The sequence below is a fragment of the Pan paniscus genome, chromosome 2 (assembly GCF_029289425.2).
Source record: "Pan paniscus chromosome 2, NHGRI_mPanPan1-v2.0_pri, whole genome shotgun sequence".
Classification (NCBI taxonomy): domain Eukaryota; kingdom Metazoa; phylum Chordata; class Mammalia; order Primates; family Hominidae; genus Pan; species Pan paniscus.
This window is the reverse complement of record NC_085926.1, coordinates 30,767,965-30,789,388: the sequence shown is the minus strand read 5'-3', so window position 1 is coordinate 30,789,388 and position 21,424 is coordinate 30,767,965. Positions and strand designations below refer to the sequence as shown.

At 38.3% G+C, this 21,424-nt stretch overlaps 1 protein-coding gene across 1 annotated transcript in view; it reads left to right on the top strand.

Moving 5' to 3' along the window:
• GADL1 (glutamate decarboxylase like 1) overlaps positions 1-21,424 on the top strand; it is a 168,959-nt gene that overhangs the window by 94,687 nt on the left and 52,848 nt on the right. Inside the window, exon 13 of the mRNA XM_008951617.3 lies at positions 13,904-13,955. Coding sequence (XP_008949865.1) covers positions 13,904-13,955 — 52 coding nt within the window. The remainder of the gene's footprint in view (positions 1-13,903; positions 13,956-21,424) is intronic.

Genomic DNA, 21,424 nt, shown 5'->3' with positions numbered 1-21,424 from the left:
AGTGAATAAGTCTCACAAGATCTGATGGTTTTACCACGGGTTTCTACTTTTGCATTCTTCCTCGTTTTCTCTTGCTGCCACCATGGAAGAAGTGCCTTTTGGCTTCCGCCATGAATTGAGGCCTCCCCAGCCATGTGGAACTGTAAGTCCAATTAAACCTTTTTCTTCCCAGTCTTGGGTATGTATTTATCAGCAGCATGAAAACAGACTAATATGGTAAATTAGTACCAGTAGAATGGGGTGCTGCTGAAAAGATACCCAAAAATGTGGAAGCGACTTTGGAACTGGGTAACAGGCAGAGGTTGAAATAGTTTGAAGGGCTCAGAAGAAGATAGGAAAGTTCTGAACTTCCTAGAGACTTGTTGAATGGCTTTGACAAAAATGCTGATAAGTGATATGAACAATAAGGTCCAGGCTGAGGTAGTCTCAGATGGAGATGAGGAACTTGTTGGGAACTGGAGCAAAGTTGACTCTTGTTACGTTTTAGCAAACGGACTGGCAGCATTTTGCCCCTGTCCTAGAGATTTGTGGAACTTTGAACTTGAGAGAGATGATTTATGGTATCTGATGGAAGAAATTTTTAAGCAGCAAAGCAATCAAGAGGTGACTTGGGGGCTATTAAAAGCATTCCGTTTTAAAAGGGAAACAGCATAAAAGTTCAGAAAATTTTCAGCCTGACGATGCAGTAGAAAAAACCCATTTTTTGATGGGAAATTCAAGCTAGCTGCAGAAATTTGCATAAGTAACAAGGAGCTGAATGATAATCCTCAAGACAATAGGGAAAATGTCTCCAAGGGCTTGTCATAGGTCTTCATGGCAGTCCCTCCCATCACAGACCCAGAAGCCTAGGAGGAATAAATGATTTCATGGGCTTGGGGACATACAGGGTCCCCAAGCTGTGTGCAGCCTACAGACTTGGTGCCCTGCATCCCAGCTGCTCCAGCCATTGCTAAAAGGGGCCAAGGTGCAGCTCAGCCCATGGTTTCAGAGGGTGCAAGCCCCAAACCTTAGCAGCTTCCATGTGGTGTTGAGCATGTGGGCACACAAGTCAAGAATTGGGGTTTGGGAACCTCCACCTAAATTTCAGAAGAGGTATGGAAACCCCTGCATGCCCAGATAAATGTTTGCTGCAGGGGAGGGGGCCCTCATGGAGACCCTCTGCTAGGGCAGTGTGGAAGGGAAATGTGGGGTCAGAGCCCCCACACAGAGTCCCTACTGGGGCACTGCCTAGTGGAGCTGTGAGACAAAGGCCACCATCTTCCAGACCCCAGAATGGTAGATCCACTGACAGCTTACACTGTGTGCCAGCATGTGAAAGCAGCCACGATGGGGGCTATACCCTGCAAAGCCACAGGGGTGGAGCTGCCAAAGGCTATGGGAACCCACCTCTTGCATCAGCGTGACCCAGATATGAGACATGCAGTCAAAGGAGATCATTTTGGAACTTTAGAATTTGACTGCCCTGCTGGAATTCAGACTTGCATGGGTCCTGTAACCCCTTTGTTTTGACCAATTTCTCCCATTTGGAATGGCTGTATTTACCCAATATCTGTATCCCCATTGTATCTAGGAAGTTACTAGCCTGCTTTTGACCTTACAGGTTCGTAGGCAGAAGAGACTTGCCTTGTCTCAGATGAAACCTTGGACTGTGGACTTTTGGGTTAATGCTAGAATGAGTTAAGACTTTAGGGGACTGTTGGGAAGGTGTGGGATTGGTTTTGAAATGTGAGCACATGAGATTTGGAGGGGCAAGGGGCAGAATGACATAGTTTGGCTCTGTGTCCTCACCCAAATCTCATCTTGAATTCTACTCCCATAATTCCCAGATGTTGTGGGCGGGACCCAGTGGGAGATAATTTGAATCATGGGGGTGGTTTCCCCCATACTGCTGTCGTGGTAGTGCATAAGTCTCACAAGCTCTGATGGTTTTATCAGGGGTTTCTGCTTTTGCGTTTCTTTTTCTCTTGCCACTTCCACGTAAGAAGTGCCTTTTGCCTCCCACCATGATTCTGAGGCCTCCCCCAGCCTCAGGGAACTGTGGAACTATAAGTTCAATTAAACCTTTTTCTTCCCAGTCTCGGGTATGTCTTTATCAGCAGCGTGAAAACAGACTAAAACAGAAGGGGAGAAGAATGACCCAAGTGGAAGGAGCAGCAGGCCCAAGTCTCTGGATGTGAGGTGACACAAAAGTCTGGATGTGACATTAAGGACCTGAAAAGCAAATGATCTGAGAGTTGTGGTGGCAGCTTAAGTCTCGAAGGGAAAGGCAGTGTGGAAGCACCATGTTTACTTGCCTTGTAGTAAACATTAGAAATAAAACTGTTGTCACACTTTCAAGAACATTAGAAAAGCTCGAGATATAGGTGCCAGACATTGCTACTTGAATAGGACTGAACTGCTAAACTTAGATCAGTGGTGGACAGGCCATAGCCACATTTAGTTTTAAATGTGTTTTGTTGAGCTTATACTGTTCAGGGTTAACTTTCATGGTGTTAAACATTCAAACATTTAAATATTTGAAATGCTTTTAAAAAAATAAATTTATAAAAAACCTGGATTTTTTGCTTTTCTCAAAGCTTAGAATGCTCTCAATCCCACATGGTAACAACTAGCTGAACATGATGATGCCTGACTCTGGAGAAACACAGTCCCTATCATTTCTTACAGTTTAAAAAACAAAAACAAACAAACAAACAAAAAAAACCCAAAAAACAAATCTAGTCTAATAGCATAGACATACAGACAACCTGGATTCAAGACCTAAATCCTGTGTGACTGGGGCAAGTTTCTTAGTCTCTCTGCACCTCAGTTTTGTCCCAGGAAAGTGATAATAGCACGTATCTCAAACAGTTACTGTAAAGATTAAAGGAATTGATACATGTAGAACACTTAGATCAATGCCTGGGATGTCCTACATGCTATTTAAGTTTTAGTTATTATTTACTTAACTGCTTGGAAAATCATGTAGGACCTTCTTAGAGATTTATAGCAATTTCTTTTTTCTATACTGGGAGTAGTGTGGGTATTCTGAGCAACGAGCTGTCTGAATGTGTTAAAACAACAATTGTTTTCCCCCTAGAGGTCTAAATGTTGGCTAGCATGACTTTATATCATATCACAGTAGCTGGGGTGTTTGAGTCTACTCGCCACGTCTTTCATATTCCTTGATCAGCATACTAGCCAGCACATTCTTGAGATGGCCATGACAGAAGGCCAAGAAGGCAAACCAATTATGTAAGCCCACTTTAAACTCCTGATTGTATTATATCTGTAGCTGATTGCGTTATAATACTGCTTTGGTCAAAGAAAATCATATGGCTAAACCCAACGTGAGGAGGTGGGAAGTGCCCTCTGCCTTTTAGCAGGAAGAATTGCAAAGTTACATAGCAAAGGGCTTGGATATAAGGACAGGTAAACACACGGCTTTGGCATTTTCAGAAGACTTTTAGAAGTCAGTAATTCTGGTGATTATCGGTATGAAGTAGTTTGAAAAACCTGTGAATATTATATGAGGACTCTCGGTAGTAAGCGATGGAAACATTAACTCAAGGTATTATAAACAAAGGTAATTTAAGGCTTTTAAGACTAGTGTAGTGATGACTTTCAGAAGGCTTGGTCTAGGTGCTTCAACAGTATCAGCAGTCCTCAGTCTCTCTGCATCTTTCAGTTCTGCTTTCCTTCAGGTTGGGTTTATTCCTATGGAGGAAGATGGATGCAAAGAGTGTCAGATCTATATTCTTTCGGGTTCAAGTTTAAGATCAAAAAGATAAAGTACTCCTCTCTCAACAATCCTGAGGAAAGTTTAATTATTTGAGAGTGAAGTAAATATCCATCTCTGAATCAGTCATGGTTTCCAGGGCAATGTGATGCTCTCAGTAGTAATGATGATTCACCTGCTCTCTCTCGGCACTGGGGAGTGTGTCAATTCCTCTTATAGAATGTGTACTGATCCTAGATGAAGGTACCTTTGTTAGAGATAGGGTTGAAGTGCTTGTATTAGAAGTGGGGAGATAACCCAGTGGTGAAAAAACAAGACAGTCTACGGTCTACCATAAATTATTTATAGCTGCTCACTAAATTAGAAGTCCCGGAAGCTCTGTTCCCTTTTTGTGGATTTTCTTGCACTATTTAAATGGGGTAGAATCTCTGCATTATTTTGTCTAAGCTTTGAAATAATTCAATGGGAGGTGTCTTGAAATAAGGTTATAAATATTTTATGATTGTATTTATTATAAAGTTAACATTCATCTCAGGGTGGAATTTAGTTTATAGTCTAAGAATACTTTCTAATTTCTGCAGAGAAATATCACAGGAGGATAAATGTTAACATTTCAATTCAATTCAACAAACACTTATTGTTTGTAAATGTTTGTCAAGTTGAATTGAATTAACATTTTAGTGAGCATTGCTGCAGACTGTGACCTATGTTTAAGTATTTGAAAAATAATCCCTCCTCTTTCCTGCTGTTACTCATAGTAGTTTTTTTGCCTTAACTTTCCACACTCTTGATATCCAACAGTCTATTCCTGGGGTGGGCAAAAGTCTACCTCCAATGCCAAGGAAAAGGGCAGAGTACTTTGAGGCATGTAATTTGGTATGAATGTGAAATTATAAAACTTGGAAAGAGTTTCTCTAGAATTAAGATTTATAGTAAATTAGCAACAGAAGGGCTTTATTTTCATGATTTATCTCTTTTCAAATTACTGTTTCATTTGTAGTTCTGCTTTTTAGGAAAGATAGAATATTTTTCTCAATTCTGGGGTCTATTCTGTTTGCTTAAGCCTATATGCAGTGGTATGGCAGTAAATTTTCTTTCAGAAGTTAAAGAAAGCCCCAGTTTGTAGTGTCTGCCAATTTTCACGGTGTAAATATTTCTGTCATAGCAAATTGCAAGCTACCAATGGTTGTAGTTGAGGAAATTCCTGAATATTTAACAGTGGACTCTCAACCACTACAAAGTAGCTCTAGAACACCACTGGTTCTGTGAGTCATAATCTTAACTCTTCCAGCTATAATCGTAACTCTTTCAGTCTTCTAACCATGTGCATAATGTGAATTAGCATAATCTGTTCAAACCACCGACAGGGTCAAGATATTTCCCATGAAGCCCACTGATGCCTGGCAACTTGCTTCAGAGTTTACCAAATCAAAAGCATTTCACCCATGGTTGGAAGGCTCCACCTGGAATAATTCTAAGTCACAGTAACATTGTTTTGTTTCCAAGAAGCGTAACTTCTTTCAGTAGATAACTCCAGCAAAGTAAAGCTACACGTGATGATTGTTTTGGTATTTGAGGAGCACGTTATTGGCAGGCTCTTATAGCTAAAATATCCACTTCCCTAGGCCCTAGGGTCAGGTCTCTAAAATACTGGAAAAGCTGTGCAACTCTTTTCCTTTGATAATGATACAGGAAGAATTACACTGATTCCATAGAAATAATGTTTCCATATTCCTGAATCTAAATGGAGCTTAACTTTGAAGTTTTTATATTGACTAAGATTTAAGGATGAGATTTTGATAGACCAATGATCACTGCACCGATCAGATAGCCCTCTTCATCTTCCCCTGGGAAAGTAAGAGCAGACACTTTCAGGAGGACAATGATTCCAATTTTATGGGTTGTCAAATTTAGCAAGGAAAAATTTAGTGCCTAGGAGACCTCTAAGGCTTTTCCTAATTTCCATTTTACCCTGTCAACCCAGTTGAAGAGAGAACATTTCTCCCAGAAAATATTAATTACTAAAATGTTTTTTTCTTCTTTGGTTTGAAAATCAGTGACACTGAGAGCCTAAAGCAACATGTGATTACTGGGCATAATTGAAACCCAGGGGGCTCAGGTTTAAAACTACCACTATGGCACAAAGCCAGTGACTGTACATTTCTGATATCTGCCGAGGAAAGTAAAAAATGTTTTACTATACAAGGTTACCTGTTGCTGAGGGCACCTTCTAGGCCTTTGTTATGGCATTCAGGTTAAATGGATATCCACTAAGGGATTTTTCAAGCAGGCTAGAAGAGTCATGTCTAAGTCTTTTCAACAACAAACATCTCAGGAACTCCCACTCTGCTACTTTGTTTGGTCTCCAGAGTATCATTTATCTATTCCCTTGACACACAATCTCTGCAATCTCTCAAATGGAAATCATTTCATAGACTTGCATGGATACCGAGGGGTGTATTGTTATCAGTATGGAAAAGGTGAGCAGTTACACAATGGTGCTTTTGTGCCAGTGTATTTCTCTAGGTGATGGGAGGTACAGAGTCTGGAAGACTAGGGAACAGTCTTTGTTTTCATTTTATCTTTATATTGGTGATCTTTTTAAAAGTTACAATTACAGTAGAATAGAGCACGTGGGTGTCTGTGATGAATTCCACAAGTCATGTGACATGTGCTGATATATGCAGAGCATACGGAAAGCAGATGGAAAAATCTCAGGAGTTCTGGGAGGCTCAATGCATCAGAAGAGATTTCAAATGAGAAGATGAGACTAGGAGAGAAACTTGGTCCAAAATGGTTCAGGGAGGCGCTAAGCGGCTGCTGAAGTAAGAAAGGGACTGGAGAGGCTATTTTCAGAGAGGAAAGAATGTCTTGCAAAAGGACAAGAGAAATAAAAACAAAGGGGGAGATTTATATAACCAATCAGAACTGAGATTCTTTGTAAGGAAGAAAAATTGTTTTGCAGCAAGTTTATCATTAATGCATATGCCAAGATCAAGCCAGAATATTAATATGTTATTACCCCACAGTAGGATTGGTGAAAACTCAATATGTATTTTTTTCTCTCTTTTATGCCAAGGTTAGTGGAAGGGACAAAGAGTTTTATGAAGTTATTACTGCTTTTCGAGTCCACTTACTTGAATGCCTTTTGATAGTAGTTTATGGTTTCTGCATTATGTCCCCAAACTGAACGTACTTTTTTTCCGGCTTGCACCATGTAAGATTAGTTTATTAAATGTATTTTGTCTTTGGGCTGTTTTCATATATTGAAAAAAAAAAAGTTACGAGGAATAAATCATCCCTAGAAACAGAGGCAGAGGTGACTTAAAACATTTTGGCTTTCCTCCCAACAACACATTTCATTTAAGCATTTATTTAAGAAGAGGATAGGGTACTTTATAGTAGAAACACTTATAAACCAGCATTAGTGAAAGTATGCTGTGGCCAGTAGACTTCCAAGAGATCTTAACAGATGATCCCTCAAAAAATAGTTCCATGGTTAAATGTGTCTGGGAGATGCTAACTACTATATTATTCCTCTCCTAGAAATTCGAAGTACTACTCATTAGGATATTTAAAACTTTGAGAGGGCCTGTAATATAGAAGCATTTTTTAACTTTAATCAATATGCAGACACTGTTGATTTGCTCACCAAGGACCATTCTCTCTTGCCTGTAGAACCTTGATTTTGTTCACGTAGCACAATGTTCAAGCTGGGAACATTGGTTTAGTCAGCCATCTTCCCCATTAGTTTAGGGGAGGGTATGTGGCTCAGTCAACAAGATACTGTGAAGACTTCTGGGGAAAATATTCTTACCTAAATAGAACTTAAAGTGCTTTTGCTATAGCCCCCTCTGCTCTTTGGACACTGCTGTATAAGGATGGGATATATGGAGCTGTAGCAGCTGTCTTGTGAACATGAGAGGAAACCTCCCTAACACAGAGCATGGCTAGCTGAAATTAAATAACTGGTTCCTGATATTATTGAACAATCCAACCAGCTTGACAAATGGCCTTATGAATTAAGGCAAGTATAGTTTCCTGTTGGAGAAGATCTTGCTCTGTCACCTAGGCTAGAGCGCAGTGGTACAATTATGGTTCACTGCAACCTCCACCTCCCAGGCTCAAGTGATCCTCCTTCCTACCTCAGCCTCCTGAGTAGCTGGGACCACGGATGTACACTTCTACACCCGGCTAATTTTTGTATTCTTTGTAGAGATGGGGTTTCACCGTGTTGCCCAGGCTGGTCTTGAACTCCTGGACTCAAACAATCTGCCCACCTCAGCCTCCCAAAGTGCTAGGATTATAGGCATAAGCCACCATGCCTGGCCAAGTGTACTTCTAAGCGTAGACAAAAATCAATCTAATTGATATGCCTAGCAATGTTCAAACTTATTCGATAGTGGGACTTTTTATGTGGAAAACCTATTAAGATGGTATACCACGGAGCACAGTCTGAGAACTCTGGTGTAAGACCTTTGTTATCATAGTAATAGCTGCATCCCCTCTTGCCTCAAAATCACCTCTACTTTCAACTCAGCTGGAGTGTTACACTGGGTGTATCAGTCCGTTCTCATGCTGCTAATAAAGACATACCTGAGACTGGGCAATTTATAAAGAAAAAGAGGTTCAATGGGCTCACAGTTCCACGTGGCTGGGGAGGCCTCACAATCATGGCAGAAGGTAAAAGGGGAGCAAAGGCACATCTTACATGGCAGCAGGTAAGAGCATCTGCAGGGGAACTGCCCTTTATTAAACCATCAGATCCTGTGAGACTTATTCACTGTCATTAAAACAGCATGAGAAAACCCACCCCCCGCCCCCATGATTCAATTACCTCCTACCAGGTCCCTCCCATGACCCATGGGGATTATGGGAGCTACAATTCAAGATGACATTTGGGTGAGGACACAGCCAAACCATATCACTGGGCTTTACAGGCTCTGAGAGTGACTGCGATAGGAACATTACCCCAACACAAAGCCCAGATCTACATGGTTAGCAAAAAGAGTTTTAACAGAAATAATTCAGCTCTGTTTTAGGATGCCTTTCCTCTAGGAGCACATTTAGCCAGTTTGACAAGCATTTTAAAATGATACTATGGTTAATACATGCAAGTTTTGTTTTGCCATAACTTGTAAGGGAAGGATTTTACCAATTTTTTTGTACATCTTTACATGCATGAGGAAGTGGAGGCAGGCTCAGGAAGACTTAGGAATTTGCCTAGACTCACAAAGTTATTTAGCTGCACAATTAGAATCTTCTAAAGTTATTCCCAAGATTTCTGGAGAAAGCTTTCTTCATAGGCTCAGTTCAGGATGAAATCATAACATAAGCTTTTGAGTTAACAGATTGCCAGTACATTTGTGCCTGAAAAGGTGAGAAAAAGGGTGGTTCACAAAGCTTTCCTCCTATAGGTAGGAAGTATATTCATGTATTTGTTTTATATTTTTAAGTTCGTTATAAAAAACTATATAAGTAACCACATGTATGAAACTTTGAAAGGAGATATAAAAAGGGAATGGAAAACCCCCCACACCCCCATTGCTTCTTTCCCCCTCCCTCAGGTAAACTAATAATTTATGATGTATCCTTCCATACTTTGTATATACATGTGGATAGAGATTTTTTTTAAAAAAAGTGTAAAAATTGAATCAAATCATCCCCATTTCTCAGAACCTCACTTTTATCTTTTACTAATTTATCATGATCATCCTGTGCTTTAAGTGGATATAATTCATTCATTTTAATAGCTGCATATTACATTATGTTTCTATAGTCCACATTTTAATTCCCTACTTATGAATATTAATCTTGTTTCTAGTTATTTTGTATGGAATATACCTATATACCCACAGTACAGAGATTTAGATATAACAGCATATATGTGCACATATATGTACTATCTTTGATATTGATAACTTTTTTCTTTGTAGACCAGCATTTCAAAACTGGTTTGCTTGATAAGATATGAGTATTATTTAAAAGGTTTGTAGCACCTTTCTATCATATTCTTACCACCACTGGAAGTTGTCACTCTAAAATTTGTTTCTGGTATCATTGGGAAACATGGTTAATATAGGAATACTTCATTTTGTGTGCTTAACCTTATTTTCCAGATATTGTGTTTTGGGGGTTTTGCTGTTTTTACAAATTGAGGGCTTGTGGTAATCCTGCATGGAGCAAGTCTATCAGTGCCATTTTCCCAACAGCATGTGCTCACTTCATGTCTGTGTTATGTTTTGGTAATTCTCATAATAAAAATGTTTGAGTCATCAGTTCTGTTTGATGTTACTGTTGTAATTGTTCTGGGGCTCCATAGAATGCACCCATAGAAGCTGGAAAACTTAATAAATATTGAGTGTGTTCTGACTGCTGTCCAACTGGCCATTCCCATCTCTCTCCTCTTCAGGCTTTCCAATTTCCTGAGACACAGCAATATCAAAATTAGGCCAACTAATAACTCTACAATGGCCTCTGAGTGTTCAAATGAAAGGAAGAGTCACATGTCTGTCACTTCAAATAATCTAGAAATGGTTAAGCTTAGTGAGGATGGCATGCCAAAAGCCAAGACAGACAAAGTTAGGCCTCTTTTGCCAAATAGCCAAGTTATGAATGCAAAGGAAAAGTTCTTGAAGGAAATTAGAGGTTCTACTTTAGTGAATGCATGAATAATAAGAAAGCGAAACAAACTTATTGCTGCTATGAAGGTTGTAGAGTTCTGGATAGATCAAAGCAGGTATGACATTGCCTTAAGCCAAAGCCCAATTCAGAGCAAGACCCTAACTTTCTCCAGTTCTATCAAGGCTGAGAGAGGTGTGGAAGATGAATAAGGAAAGTTGGAAGCTAGCAGAGGTTGGTTCATGAGGTTCGAGTACAGAAGCTGTCTCATAACATAAAAGTGCAAGGTGAAGCAGCAAATGCTGATGGAGAAACTGAGCAAGTTATGCTGAAGATCTAGCTAAGATCATTGAAGAATGTGGCTACATTAAACAGGTTTTCAATGTAGGCAAATCAGTCTTATATTGGAAGAAGCTGCCACCTGTGAGTTTCATGACCAGAGGGAAGTCAATGCCTGTCTTCAAAGCTTCAAAGACAGGCTGAATCTATTGTTAGGAGCTAATGCAGCTGGTGACTTTAGGTTGAAGTCAATGCTCATTTAGCATTCTGAAAATTCTAAGACTCTTCAGATTTATGCTAAACTTACTCTGCCTGTACTCTAAGTGGAACAAAGCCTGTGACAGCACATCTCTTTATAGCATGGTTTACTGAATATTTGAAGCCCACTGTTGAGACTTGAGACTTACTGCTCAGAAAAGATTCTTTTCAAAATATTACTGCTCATTGACAACGCACCTAGTAACTCAAGAGCTCTGATGGAGATGTACAAGGAGATTAATATTGTTTCCATGCTTGCTAACACAACATTCATTTTACAGCTCATCGATCAAGGAGTAATTTAGACTTTCAAGTCTTATTTAAGAAATGTATTTTGTAAGGCTATAGCTGTGATATCAGTGATTCCTCTGATGGATCTGGGCAAAGTGAATTGAAAATTTTACGGGTTTACCCTTTTATACACCACTGAAAACACTGATGACTCATAGGAGGAGCTCAAAATACTAATAATGGGGAATTAGAAGAAGTTAATTCCAACTCTCATGGTTGACTTTTAGGGGTATAAGACTTCAGGGAAGGAAGTCACTGAAGATGTGGTGAAAACAGCAAGAGAAATAGAATTAGAAATGAAGCCCAAAGATGTGACTGAATTGCTGCAGTCTCATGATAAAACTTGAATGGATGAGGAGCCTCTTCCTATGGATGAGCAAAGAAAGTGGTTTCATGAGAAGAAATCTACTCAGTGAGCATGTTGTGAATATTGTTGAAAGGATAACAAAGGATATAGAATATTACATAAACTTAGTTGGCAAAGCAGCAGCAAGGTTTGAAAGGATTGACTTTAATTTTGAAAGAAGTTCTGTTGTGGGTAAGATGCTTTCAAACAGCATTGCCTACTACAGAGAAATCTTTTGTGAAAGAAGAGTCAGGCAATGTGGTAAACTTCATTGTTGCCTTATTATAAGAAATTGTCCCAGCCACCCCGACCTTCAGCCTTTTGATCAGTCAGCAACCAACATCAAGGCAAGACCCTCCAGCAGCATAAAGATTACAACTCACTGAAGTCTCAAATAATCCTTAGCACATTTTAGCAATAAGGTATTTTTAATCATGGCATGTGCATTGTGTTTTAGACATAATGCCATTGTACACTCAGATTACAGTATACTGTAAATGCAACCTTTATATACACTGAGGAACTTTCCTGCAGCATTCACTTTATTGTAGTGTTCTGGAACCAAACCTACAATACCCCCCGAGGGATGCCTATATTGTTTTAATTTGCACTTCTTTGATTATTACTGGTTTTGAATAACTTTTCTGGTATCTGTTGAGCAATGGAATTGCTTTTTATGAAAGCTAGCCAGTGTGATAGAAGGTTTAAAAACTTTATAGCTACATGTCTTCTGAAAAAGTGTTCAGAGAATGGCATATGTAGAACATCCGGTACTTTGTGAGCATGTGTGCCCATGTGTATGCTCACATTATCGCTCAAGGATTCCCATATTACTAGTTAATATTGACAATTTTTAATACAATTGCATATAGATAATATCTTTGAAATATACAATCAATATTTAACTTAAAAAGCTGTATAAATTTGCAAAAAGGAACATCTTAAAAACTAGTGTATTCCATATTCACATTATAGAATGGCCTTCCTAAAATGATGTAATAATCCCTTTCCAGTTTTTATAGTCTGCATTTATGTTTATTATTTTTTTAAAAACCATTTCAAATTGGAGAAGATTGTATTAGTCCAGTTTTACAGGTAAGAGACTTGAGGCCCAAGAGGAGCATGGTTGTGTCTTTAAATATTAGTTGAATATTTATGATTTAGTGACATGATCATAACTTACTGGAATCTAGTTTTCAAAGGCATTCCTGATGTTTGGTGTGATTTTTTGCTATTATAAAAATCACAATAAATGCTCTAACACATTTCTGTCAGCATCTCTATTATTTCCTTAGGTTTGAGTCCTAGATTTGAAGTACTGGGTCAAGTGTTGTGAATATTTCAAAGGCTCGTGAATCATTAGTTCACAAGGCCAACCATTTCAGACTTCTCTTTTGGTATAGACAAAAGCCAAGCCTAGAAGAAAGGAGTCAATGTTATTATATAAAGCACCATGTTCTCAATGTTGTTTTAGTCTTTTCTCACTCATATTCCATATTTCATCTATGCCCTTTACTTAGGTGTGATAATTCTCTTTCCCCCAACATTCAAAATGACTTTATAGATATTTCATCAATGGCTACAGCCCACTTTTTTCCCCTATTAATTTTTTTCTTGTTTTTTAAGTTTTGGGGTACATGTGCAGGATACCTAGGTAAACATGTACCATGGTTTGCGCACTTAACCCACCACCTAGGTATTAAGCCCCACATGCATTAGCTCTTTTCCCTAATACTCTCCCCTCATCCTCCTCTGACAGGCTCTAGTGTGTGTTGCTCCCCTCCCTGTGTCCATGTGTTCTCACTGTTCAGCTCCCACTTATAAGCAAGAACATGCAGTGTTTGGTTTTCTGTTTCTGTGTTAGTTTGCTGAGGATAATCAGCCTACTTTTAACATGATACTGATTATCAGTCCTCTCTGTGCTGGACTTAGAAAAGATCATGTTGATCTTTCTTGATTTTAAGTGAACTTACAAGCAGGATTAGACACCAAAAAAAAAAAAAAACAAAAACAAAAAACTCTTTCCTCCAAGCCAGCTATTTAATTTAAGTACCTATGGTTAAATCCCCCATTTACGGTATGAATCTAAGACCCACATGTTCAGAGATATATATCCAGCCTGCTTTATCTGGCTTTTCACACCAGGGTTAAAGCCTGATGCTAACATGTGAGATAGATATCATCATCAAAAAGATGCATCCTTTTACTCAGGCCAAGGAAATTACAGTAGGTCTGGAGTATTTATCTATCCATAGCTCTGCCTGTTCCTTGACCTTTATCTGTATCTTTCTTATCTCCAAGCCCTGTCTGAATCAGTTTTGTCATATCAGTCATGTTCATGACACTTTTACATTGCAGATTATAAATATTATTGTGACTTTTAATTTTAGGTACCTAGTAGATGAAATCAAGAAAAGAGAAGGATTCAAGTTACTGATGGAAGTAAGTGATTGCATAATTGTGCTTGTGATTTTGTCAGTTAACAGTGATGAAGGTGGTAATTTTCTTATCTGTTATATATTTCATTGGTTTTTGTGTCGCAGAGTTAAAAACAAGTCATTAGAGTAAATTAACATAATAGACTATGAATTAAGCTATTAGTGAGTACTTTTTCTTTGTTGGATTCACAGAATATACTTGCCTTTAAGTATTGAAAATTAAAATGCTCAATAATAATTACCAAGGATAATATTGAATAAATTATGACCTCTATCTTGGTATATAAATTGCATGATTGTACTGCAAATATTCATCTGTGATGTAGTGGTGCCTGCATGCGAAAAATCAATTAAGTGAATGTACAGTACTGCATACAGTTTTCTCTTTTTATAAAATAATGAGAGCATATTAGCTTTGGAGCAATGGGAAAATAAGTCATTTTGCTGATGTTGGATTGTTTGCTATGTGTAAGAAATGAGGTGGTTACAAATGTAGAGAATATTTTTCTCTAAAACATGTTTAGAAAATATGATGTGTAATTCTGGTTTTTAAGAAATATAAATTGCAAACTTCTTAGATTTTGTTATAGTATATGTATTATAGAAGTTTTTAACCTAATGTAAAAATAACCTAGAGATTCCAGTCTTGGAACCTGTGCTATACATAAGAAATGTAGCTGGCTAGGCACGGTGGCTCACGCCTGTAATTCCAGCACTTTGAGAGGCCAAGGCAGGCATCACGAGGTCAGGAGTTTGAGACCAGCCTAACATGGCGAAACCCTGTCTCTACTAAAAATACAAAAATTAGTCGAGCGTGGTGGCTCATGCTTGTAATCCCAGCTACTCGGGAGGCTGAGGCAGGAGAATTGCTTAAACCTGGGAGGCGGTGGTTGCGGTGAGCTGATATCGCGCCATTGCACTCCAGCCTGGGCAACAAGAGTGAAACACTGTCTCGGGGGAAAAAAAAAAAAAGTAAAAAGAAAAAAGAAATCTAGCTTTTTTTGGTATTTATTCAGTAAGATGCATTGAACAATTACTATGTGTCATGCATGGTTCTAGGCACAGGAGTTAGAAACAGAAAAGGTCCCCCGATTTCATGTTTACATTCAAGTGGAAACTGAAAGGCACTAATTAAGCAAATTAACAGGGAAATCAGGTAGTCTTAAAACAATAAAACATGTTCATGAGATAATCTAGTATACAAATAATTAGACAGGTTATAGATATAGTACTGTACTGGGGGGAAAAGTGTAGAACGCTGAAATGGGGATGGCTTATTTGGTTTGAGTAAGCTGGGTAGGGGATTTTAAGGTTATCTTTGAGCTGAGACCTGAATAAAGATAAACAGCAAGCCATGCGGATGTTTGCGGGACAGATACTCTGGCAGAACTGGTAAACAACTGCAAGGCTTAAAGCTGAAGAAAGTTCTGTCTTTGAGCAGCCAAAAAAAGTTGTATTGAATGAAGGGGAGTGTGCAGCAGGTGATGGAATTGCAGAGGTGGGCAGAGACCCGAGCAGGTGGTGGTCAGGTAGGTCAAGGTGAGGCCTTTAGCCTGTATCCCAAATGTAGTCACTGGAGATGTTTTAAGAAGACAGGAGTCTGACTTGCATTTTAAGAGATTATTCTTGATGTCATGAGGAGAGAGGAATGTTGAAAAAGCAATAGTGAAGAGAGGACAAGAGAAAAATAAGCAAGACAAACTTGGAAACTGTTTTTAGTAGCCAAAGTGAAATATGACAATAGTCCTCAGGGAAGTTTGGGAAATACTTTCCAGAGAATCTAGAGCACGGATTCCCCTAGTATCTACAAAGGAAGCATCAGACTAGAAAGTTCTAAGCTTCCAAAGTGCTAGAAAGCTAGACATATGGAAGCTCTTGCATGCATACCAAAATGATTAAAAATTAAACAACTTTCTGGTAGTACTATAAAGACAACAAATTTAGAGTGCGAGAAGTTCTGCAGAACAGACAACCTGGTTTCTTTCAACAGGCAGGTGACGTGAGGAAAACGGAGTAGTGATAATCTCTTTAGGTTCAAAGAGACCGAAGAGGCATAACCAAATAAGGCATATAGACCTTGTTGAAATCCCAGTTTGAACAAGCCAACTGTAAAAAGTAATTCTTGTAACAGTTGGGGAGTTTTGAATATGAACTGGCTATTAGATGGTGTCAAGGAATTGTCAATTTTGTGAGGCATAATGGCATTATAAACATGTAAGAAAATGTCTATAGTTTTTAGTGGTGGATACCTAAAGCATGTATGGGAGAAACAGCAGTCATATTTGAATTGAGTTTGATCACTTTATATTTTCTTGGGTTTGAGTTTCCTCTATTTTCTCAATTTGAGTTGTGTTATTTTCTCTGGTGATGGGAGCTATAGTGCTTATGAAAAGTCCTATAAACCTTGAAACTGTACAGTCTTTTGACAGAGCTGAAAAGTGATGAGAAAAAAGATGGGCCGATTAAAAAGTTCTTTATATATTCTTCTTAAAGTCTTAGAAAAGAAAAACCACTTACCATCGTCATTAGGAAATTGCAAACACTCATGTCCTTGCAATGAAAGCTAAGGTGGGATTTAGTCAGCCTTCTACCCCTGGATTTTTTCATCTGTGGGAGCCAGCTGGCCCACAAGCAGTGCAGGTGGTTTTCTAAATGGTTTTCCGGAATTCCTGGTGTAAGGATTTTTGTATGTGATCTGCATTTGCTGCTTTTCTTTTTATTACACTGAGAATAAAGCAGAATTAGATCTTGAATGTCACATATAAAGTTGATAGTCTTTTTGCTTATATGCATTTGTATGTCTATATATGTATATGTACATGTATTTGAGAGTATGTGTCACTGTTGTCTAACAGCAAGGAGAAAGTGGAACATTGGAAATTGTAAGTGAACATAACAAGACAATACCCAGTACTTGAGTATTTTTTCCTGGAAAGGATAAAAATACATTTCTTGAAGATGATTGAAAGTTATTATTTTAAGTGAATTCTGAATTATTCATAGGCCCCTGAAAATCATCTCTATTTTTCTGTGTTGGATCTAAGATCTAATAGATGTTTTCCTAGAGGTATATTCATTCTTCTACTGTCAATTCACATATTTTATTTTTATCTCTTGGGAGAGTCCTAATTATTCAACTTTTTCTTTTCTCAAGGTCTACACTAGGAGGAGTTATTAATGTTTTATCAACTGAGTTATAGAAGATCTTCGAGGACATATAGTCAACTTCCTGCACAATGCAGCAAACCTGTCTTAATGTATCTGTTAACAGGTGGTCAACCTCTGAATACTTCCTATTTGCAGAGAATTCACTAGTTCATTCCTCTTCCAGATAGTTCTAATTATTCATGTTCTAATAGTGAACCTACTAATATGTATCAAGCACATTGTGATTTTTCTTACATTGTTATCTTGTTATATAGTTTTATTAGATTACTACCTCCTAATTGCTAAATCCAATGCACATTATTTTAATCTTCATCTTGCTGAAATTCTGTAGCATTGTATGTTATCCATTCACTCCATCTCTTGATAGTCTCCCCTGTCTTAGTTTCTTTGATTTCCTTTCCCAATTTCTCTTTTCCATGTGACTTGTTCTTTTCAGTCTCCATGTAAGGGACTTTTCATCAGGGCACTCCCTTAAATATTCTTCTAACACTTTGTCTTTGGCCACATAGTCTGCCTGAAATGTCCTCACGTTCAGAACTTTGTTATCAATAGCCTCTTTGTACGTCTTCATCCTCAACTTAGCTCTTAAACTCCAGGCCTTTGTATATGAATATTTCCTGAAATTTTCACCTAGACGCCACAGACACCTCAAAATTCAACATTTCTAAAAACTTAAGTGTAGTATTTTCCTTACCAAAATTCTACTTTCTTCTTTTGGTCATTAGAACTATGATCCACTAACCAAAAATCTTGATGTTTTTACTATCTCCTTTTCTTCCCCGCTAAGTATATCTTGAATGCTTAGTCTTCTCCACTCCCAAAGCCACTGCCTTAGTACCAACCTGAAGAGTGATGAGATCTTGAACTATCTAGGTACTGTCTGCTAACTTGTGTCCCACTTCCAGTCTTAGATCCCTCCAGCCTAACTGCCACACTGCTGCTAGAGCAGCTTTTCAAAGATGAGATCTATTTCCTAGAGTAGTGAAACTACTCTCCAGTGACTCCATGTTCCTCTAGAATCAAGCCCAAGCTTCCAAGTACGTCATACGAGAAGTCCTTCATGACATGACTCCCATCTTCGTTTCTAGCTTCACCTCTCTTCAGTACACCCTGTCCTCTATTCATTCCAAGTTCAGAAAGTGTCATTTTCTTGTCCTGATGCCTAGTCAATATCTATAACATAGAAAGCTTTGCTTATTAATTTGAAACAGCTTGGTTACCCCTTGCTGGACATTATTTCTTAATGTTTCCCTTCAAATATAGTACCAAGAAATTAACAGTGATGTACCTCACTAGTGCACATTTTAATGGAGCTACTCATCCACTTTAAAAGACATCTCTTTTTACCATTATGGCCCCAAATAATAGTCACTAACTGACTACAGTGCTTGCTGTGTGCCAGACACGGTACTAAATTTTGAAAACACGTTTTCTCTTTAATCATCAAACCAACACTGTGGGGCAGACATCATCATCTATAAAACTATTTTATAGTTTAGGAGGCAGAAACTGAGAAAGTTTGATACTCATCCCAAAGATCTGATGAAGTTGAAATTCAAAGCCACATCCTTGCAACTCCAAAACTTAGGCTTTTTGTGCTATCCAGTTCTGCCTTTGAAATTTTTCAATAGTCTAATCTTAACACCTATAAGCTTGAAGTCAATTACAATTCACCATTCCAGCTTTTCCTTCAACTCTATATTTGCATGATTGAATCTGTGTGCTGGATTCTGCATTTACATTTATTAAAACAGAATAGTGCTAGCTTTGCTTTTGTTACCTATTATTCTGATCTAATGACATTGTAAGCAAAGGAGATGAATTTCTTTTGACATGACTCAGTTTTAGAGAATGTGAGCTGCTACCTTAGTGACCACTAATTTCTTTCCCAAATGGTCTCAAAATTTGCTAAATAATTCTTCCTGAAATTGATAAAGAACTTTAGAATGTTTTTTGTTTGAAAATCGGTATAGAATGTATTCATTCTTTAATGGCACATTACTCCTTTATCATGAATTTTTAAAGATTATGACAATGCACTTGCTGCTCCAGAGTTTTTGTACCCTTCACTAGACACTTGGACTCCTGTAAATACCTTCCTAATTTTGTGGATTTTAGAACATAGACTAAATGTGTTCTCAGGACACCCAAGAAGTCAGACTTTCATATATGTAGGCAATTAAAATTAAGGGGTATACAAATGATTTTACTCTGAAAATACTCATTAGTGCTTTGAAGTCTCTAAGAATTATGTAAAATACAAGCTACAGAGGCAGAGACAGGAAAAAGTCAAATATATTTTTGCAAAAATTCAAAGACTTTCAACTCTTAATTTTGGAAATGACCAAAGATATTCCAAATGAAACATCAAATTTCTTCCAATGAAATGAAGTGTCAGAAGGGCTTTATAAGCTTTCAAATGTTGTAGCACTGAAGCCGTTCCATTCTAAAAGTGCTTAGTGATAGATCTGATTCCTTTTGCCCAAACAGAAACTTACTAAAAAATGTAAAAGGTCAAAGTCCTAACTTGTAAAATATAGAGCCCATAATAGATAAAACATCGTAAACTGTTTTGTAATGTTCCTATGCAAATGAAAGGGAATAACAAATTTGGTGACATATTAGAGTCCACTCAGAAAACAAGAACTGCATGGTAAAGTGGGAAAGTAATATCAATAATTATTAACAAGGGATTGGAGTAATGGAGGATTGCCTCATAGGAGAGAATGAAAAACCTAAAAATGAACAGGAATAGCAGATATAGAGAGCAGCCACCACTCCTGGAACTGAGATAGAGCGCCCAAAGGAGAGGCCATCCCTTCCCAGGACTGAGGTCTAGACCTCTTCAGAGAGAGAGTATGACCTTGGCTCATGGGATAGCAGAAAAGTTTACTGAGATGTTACGTTGGTGGTACTCACTAGAAATCTAGTCTGGAGTGCTGAGCTGAGGGAAGCCATCCACAGGGGCCGTGCCACAACTTGGAAATCACTGCAAGCTACCTAGAAGGAGTGCCAGAGAAGTCATCCAAGGCAAGGTGCCTAGCTGACATCTCTCCCCTTTGAAACCACCTGAGGGGAGTATGCCAGGAAAAGCCATTTATGGGCCCTCCACTTGCTGCCTGTCTGCTGTGATGCCACCTGATGCCACCTGAAAGGGGTGTACTGGGGGAAGCTACTGGGGCAGATGGGTAGCGGTGTGCTCATGTTTCTGGTCACCAGTGCTGCTGAAATGAACCACAGATTCTGTAGGAGACCCATGAAGTGAGCACACCACAGCAGGAAGGCATTCCTTCCTTCTCGAGTGTCTCTCCAGCACCCTCTGCTGACAAAGTCTAAGATTGGACCACATGTCACAGGAGAAATATCTGCAGAGTCCACCTACATTATTTTAGGACACTCAAAAAGGGTAGATTTCTGGCTGAGAGGCAATAAATTGATAACTGACATAACACAATCTAGTGACAGATAATTACTATATTTTTCTTCTACTTTCTAGTCAGGTATAGTTACTTCATTTGAAAAATGTGTTCACATTAAATGCTCAAAGAATTTGGGAGTTCAGTACAGTCTATCCTAGGTAAATTATTATATTAGGTTGCTGCAAAAGTCATTGTGGTTTTTGTGATTACTTTCAATACTTCAGAAATCCAGGTATAAATTGTGTAGATTTGTAAGAATGATTGTAGTCTCATAGATGTTTGTGAAAATTGAGTTGAATTACAGTGTTTCATTTTAAGCTACTTTTTATTTTGAAGATTTATAGCTCTTTTCTTGTCAAGTCCAATAAGAATGTTAACAATTTCAGAGATGAAAGGATAAGATCAAGAACTTATCTTGTTGAACTGAGGATGTTTCATGGGCATTCACTTACGATTTAAAATCAAATACATATATATCACCAGGCTTGATTTTAAGATATGAGATGATGGGTCTTTCCTCTTGATGAAATGCTTTGAAACTTTATATACTGGAGCATAATTCTGACGGTTATTGAGAACTGTTGTAACATTGGTTATTACAAACTGTTTACGGCAGAAAATGAAAATCTGTTCAAATATTGTCAGTGTGAAGCATCAAACGAGGAAGATGCATATGACACAATCTTTCCTGAATACAATTCTACATGTCTAATTTGTGAACCCCCAACATAATGTCCCAGATCTCCTAGTCATTGAGTAGTCATCGCATTTCCTATGTTTTTGTCCAGTGAGGACAAAGCCTTGTCTGCGTGACAAAGGCTGGGCTAAAGCCTGTTACAATACAGTCCCATGTTTAAGCAAGTCATGTCTGATAGAAAAACAGACT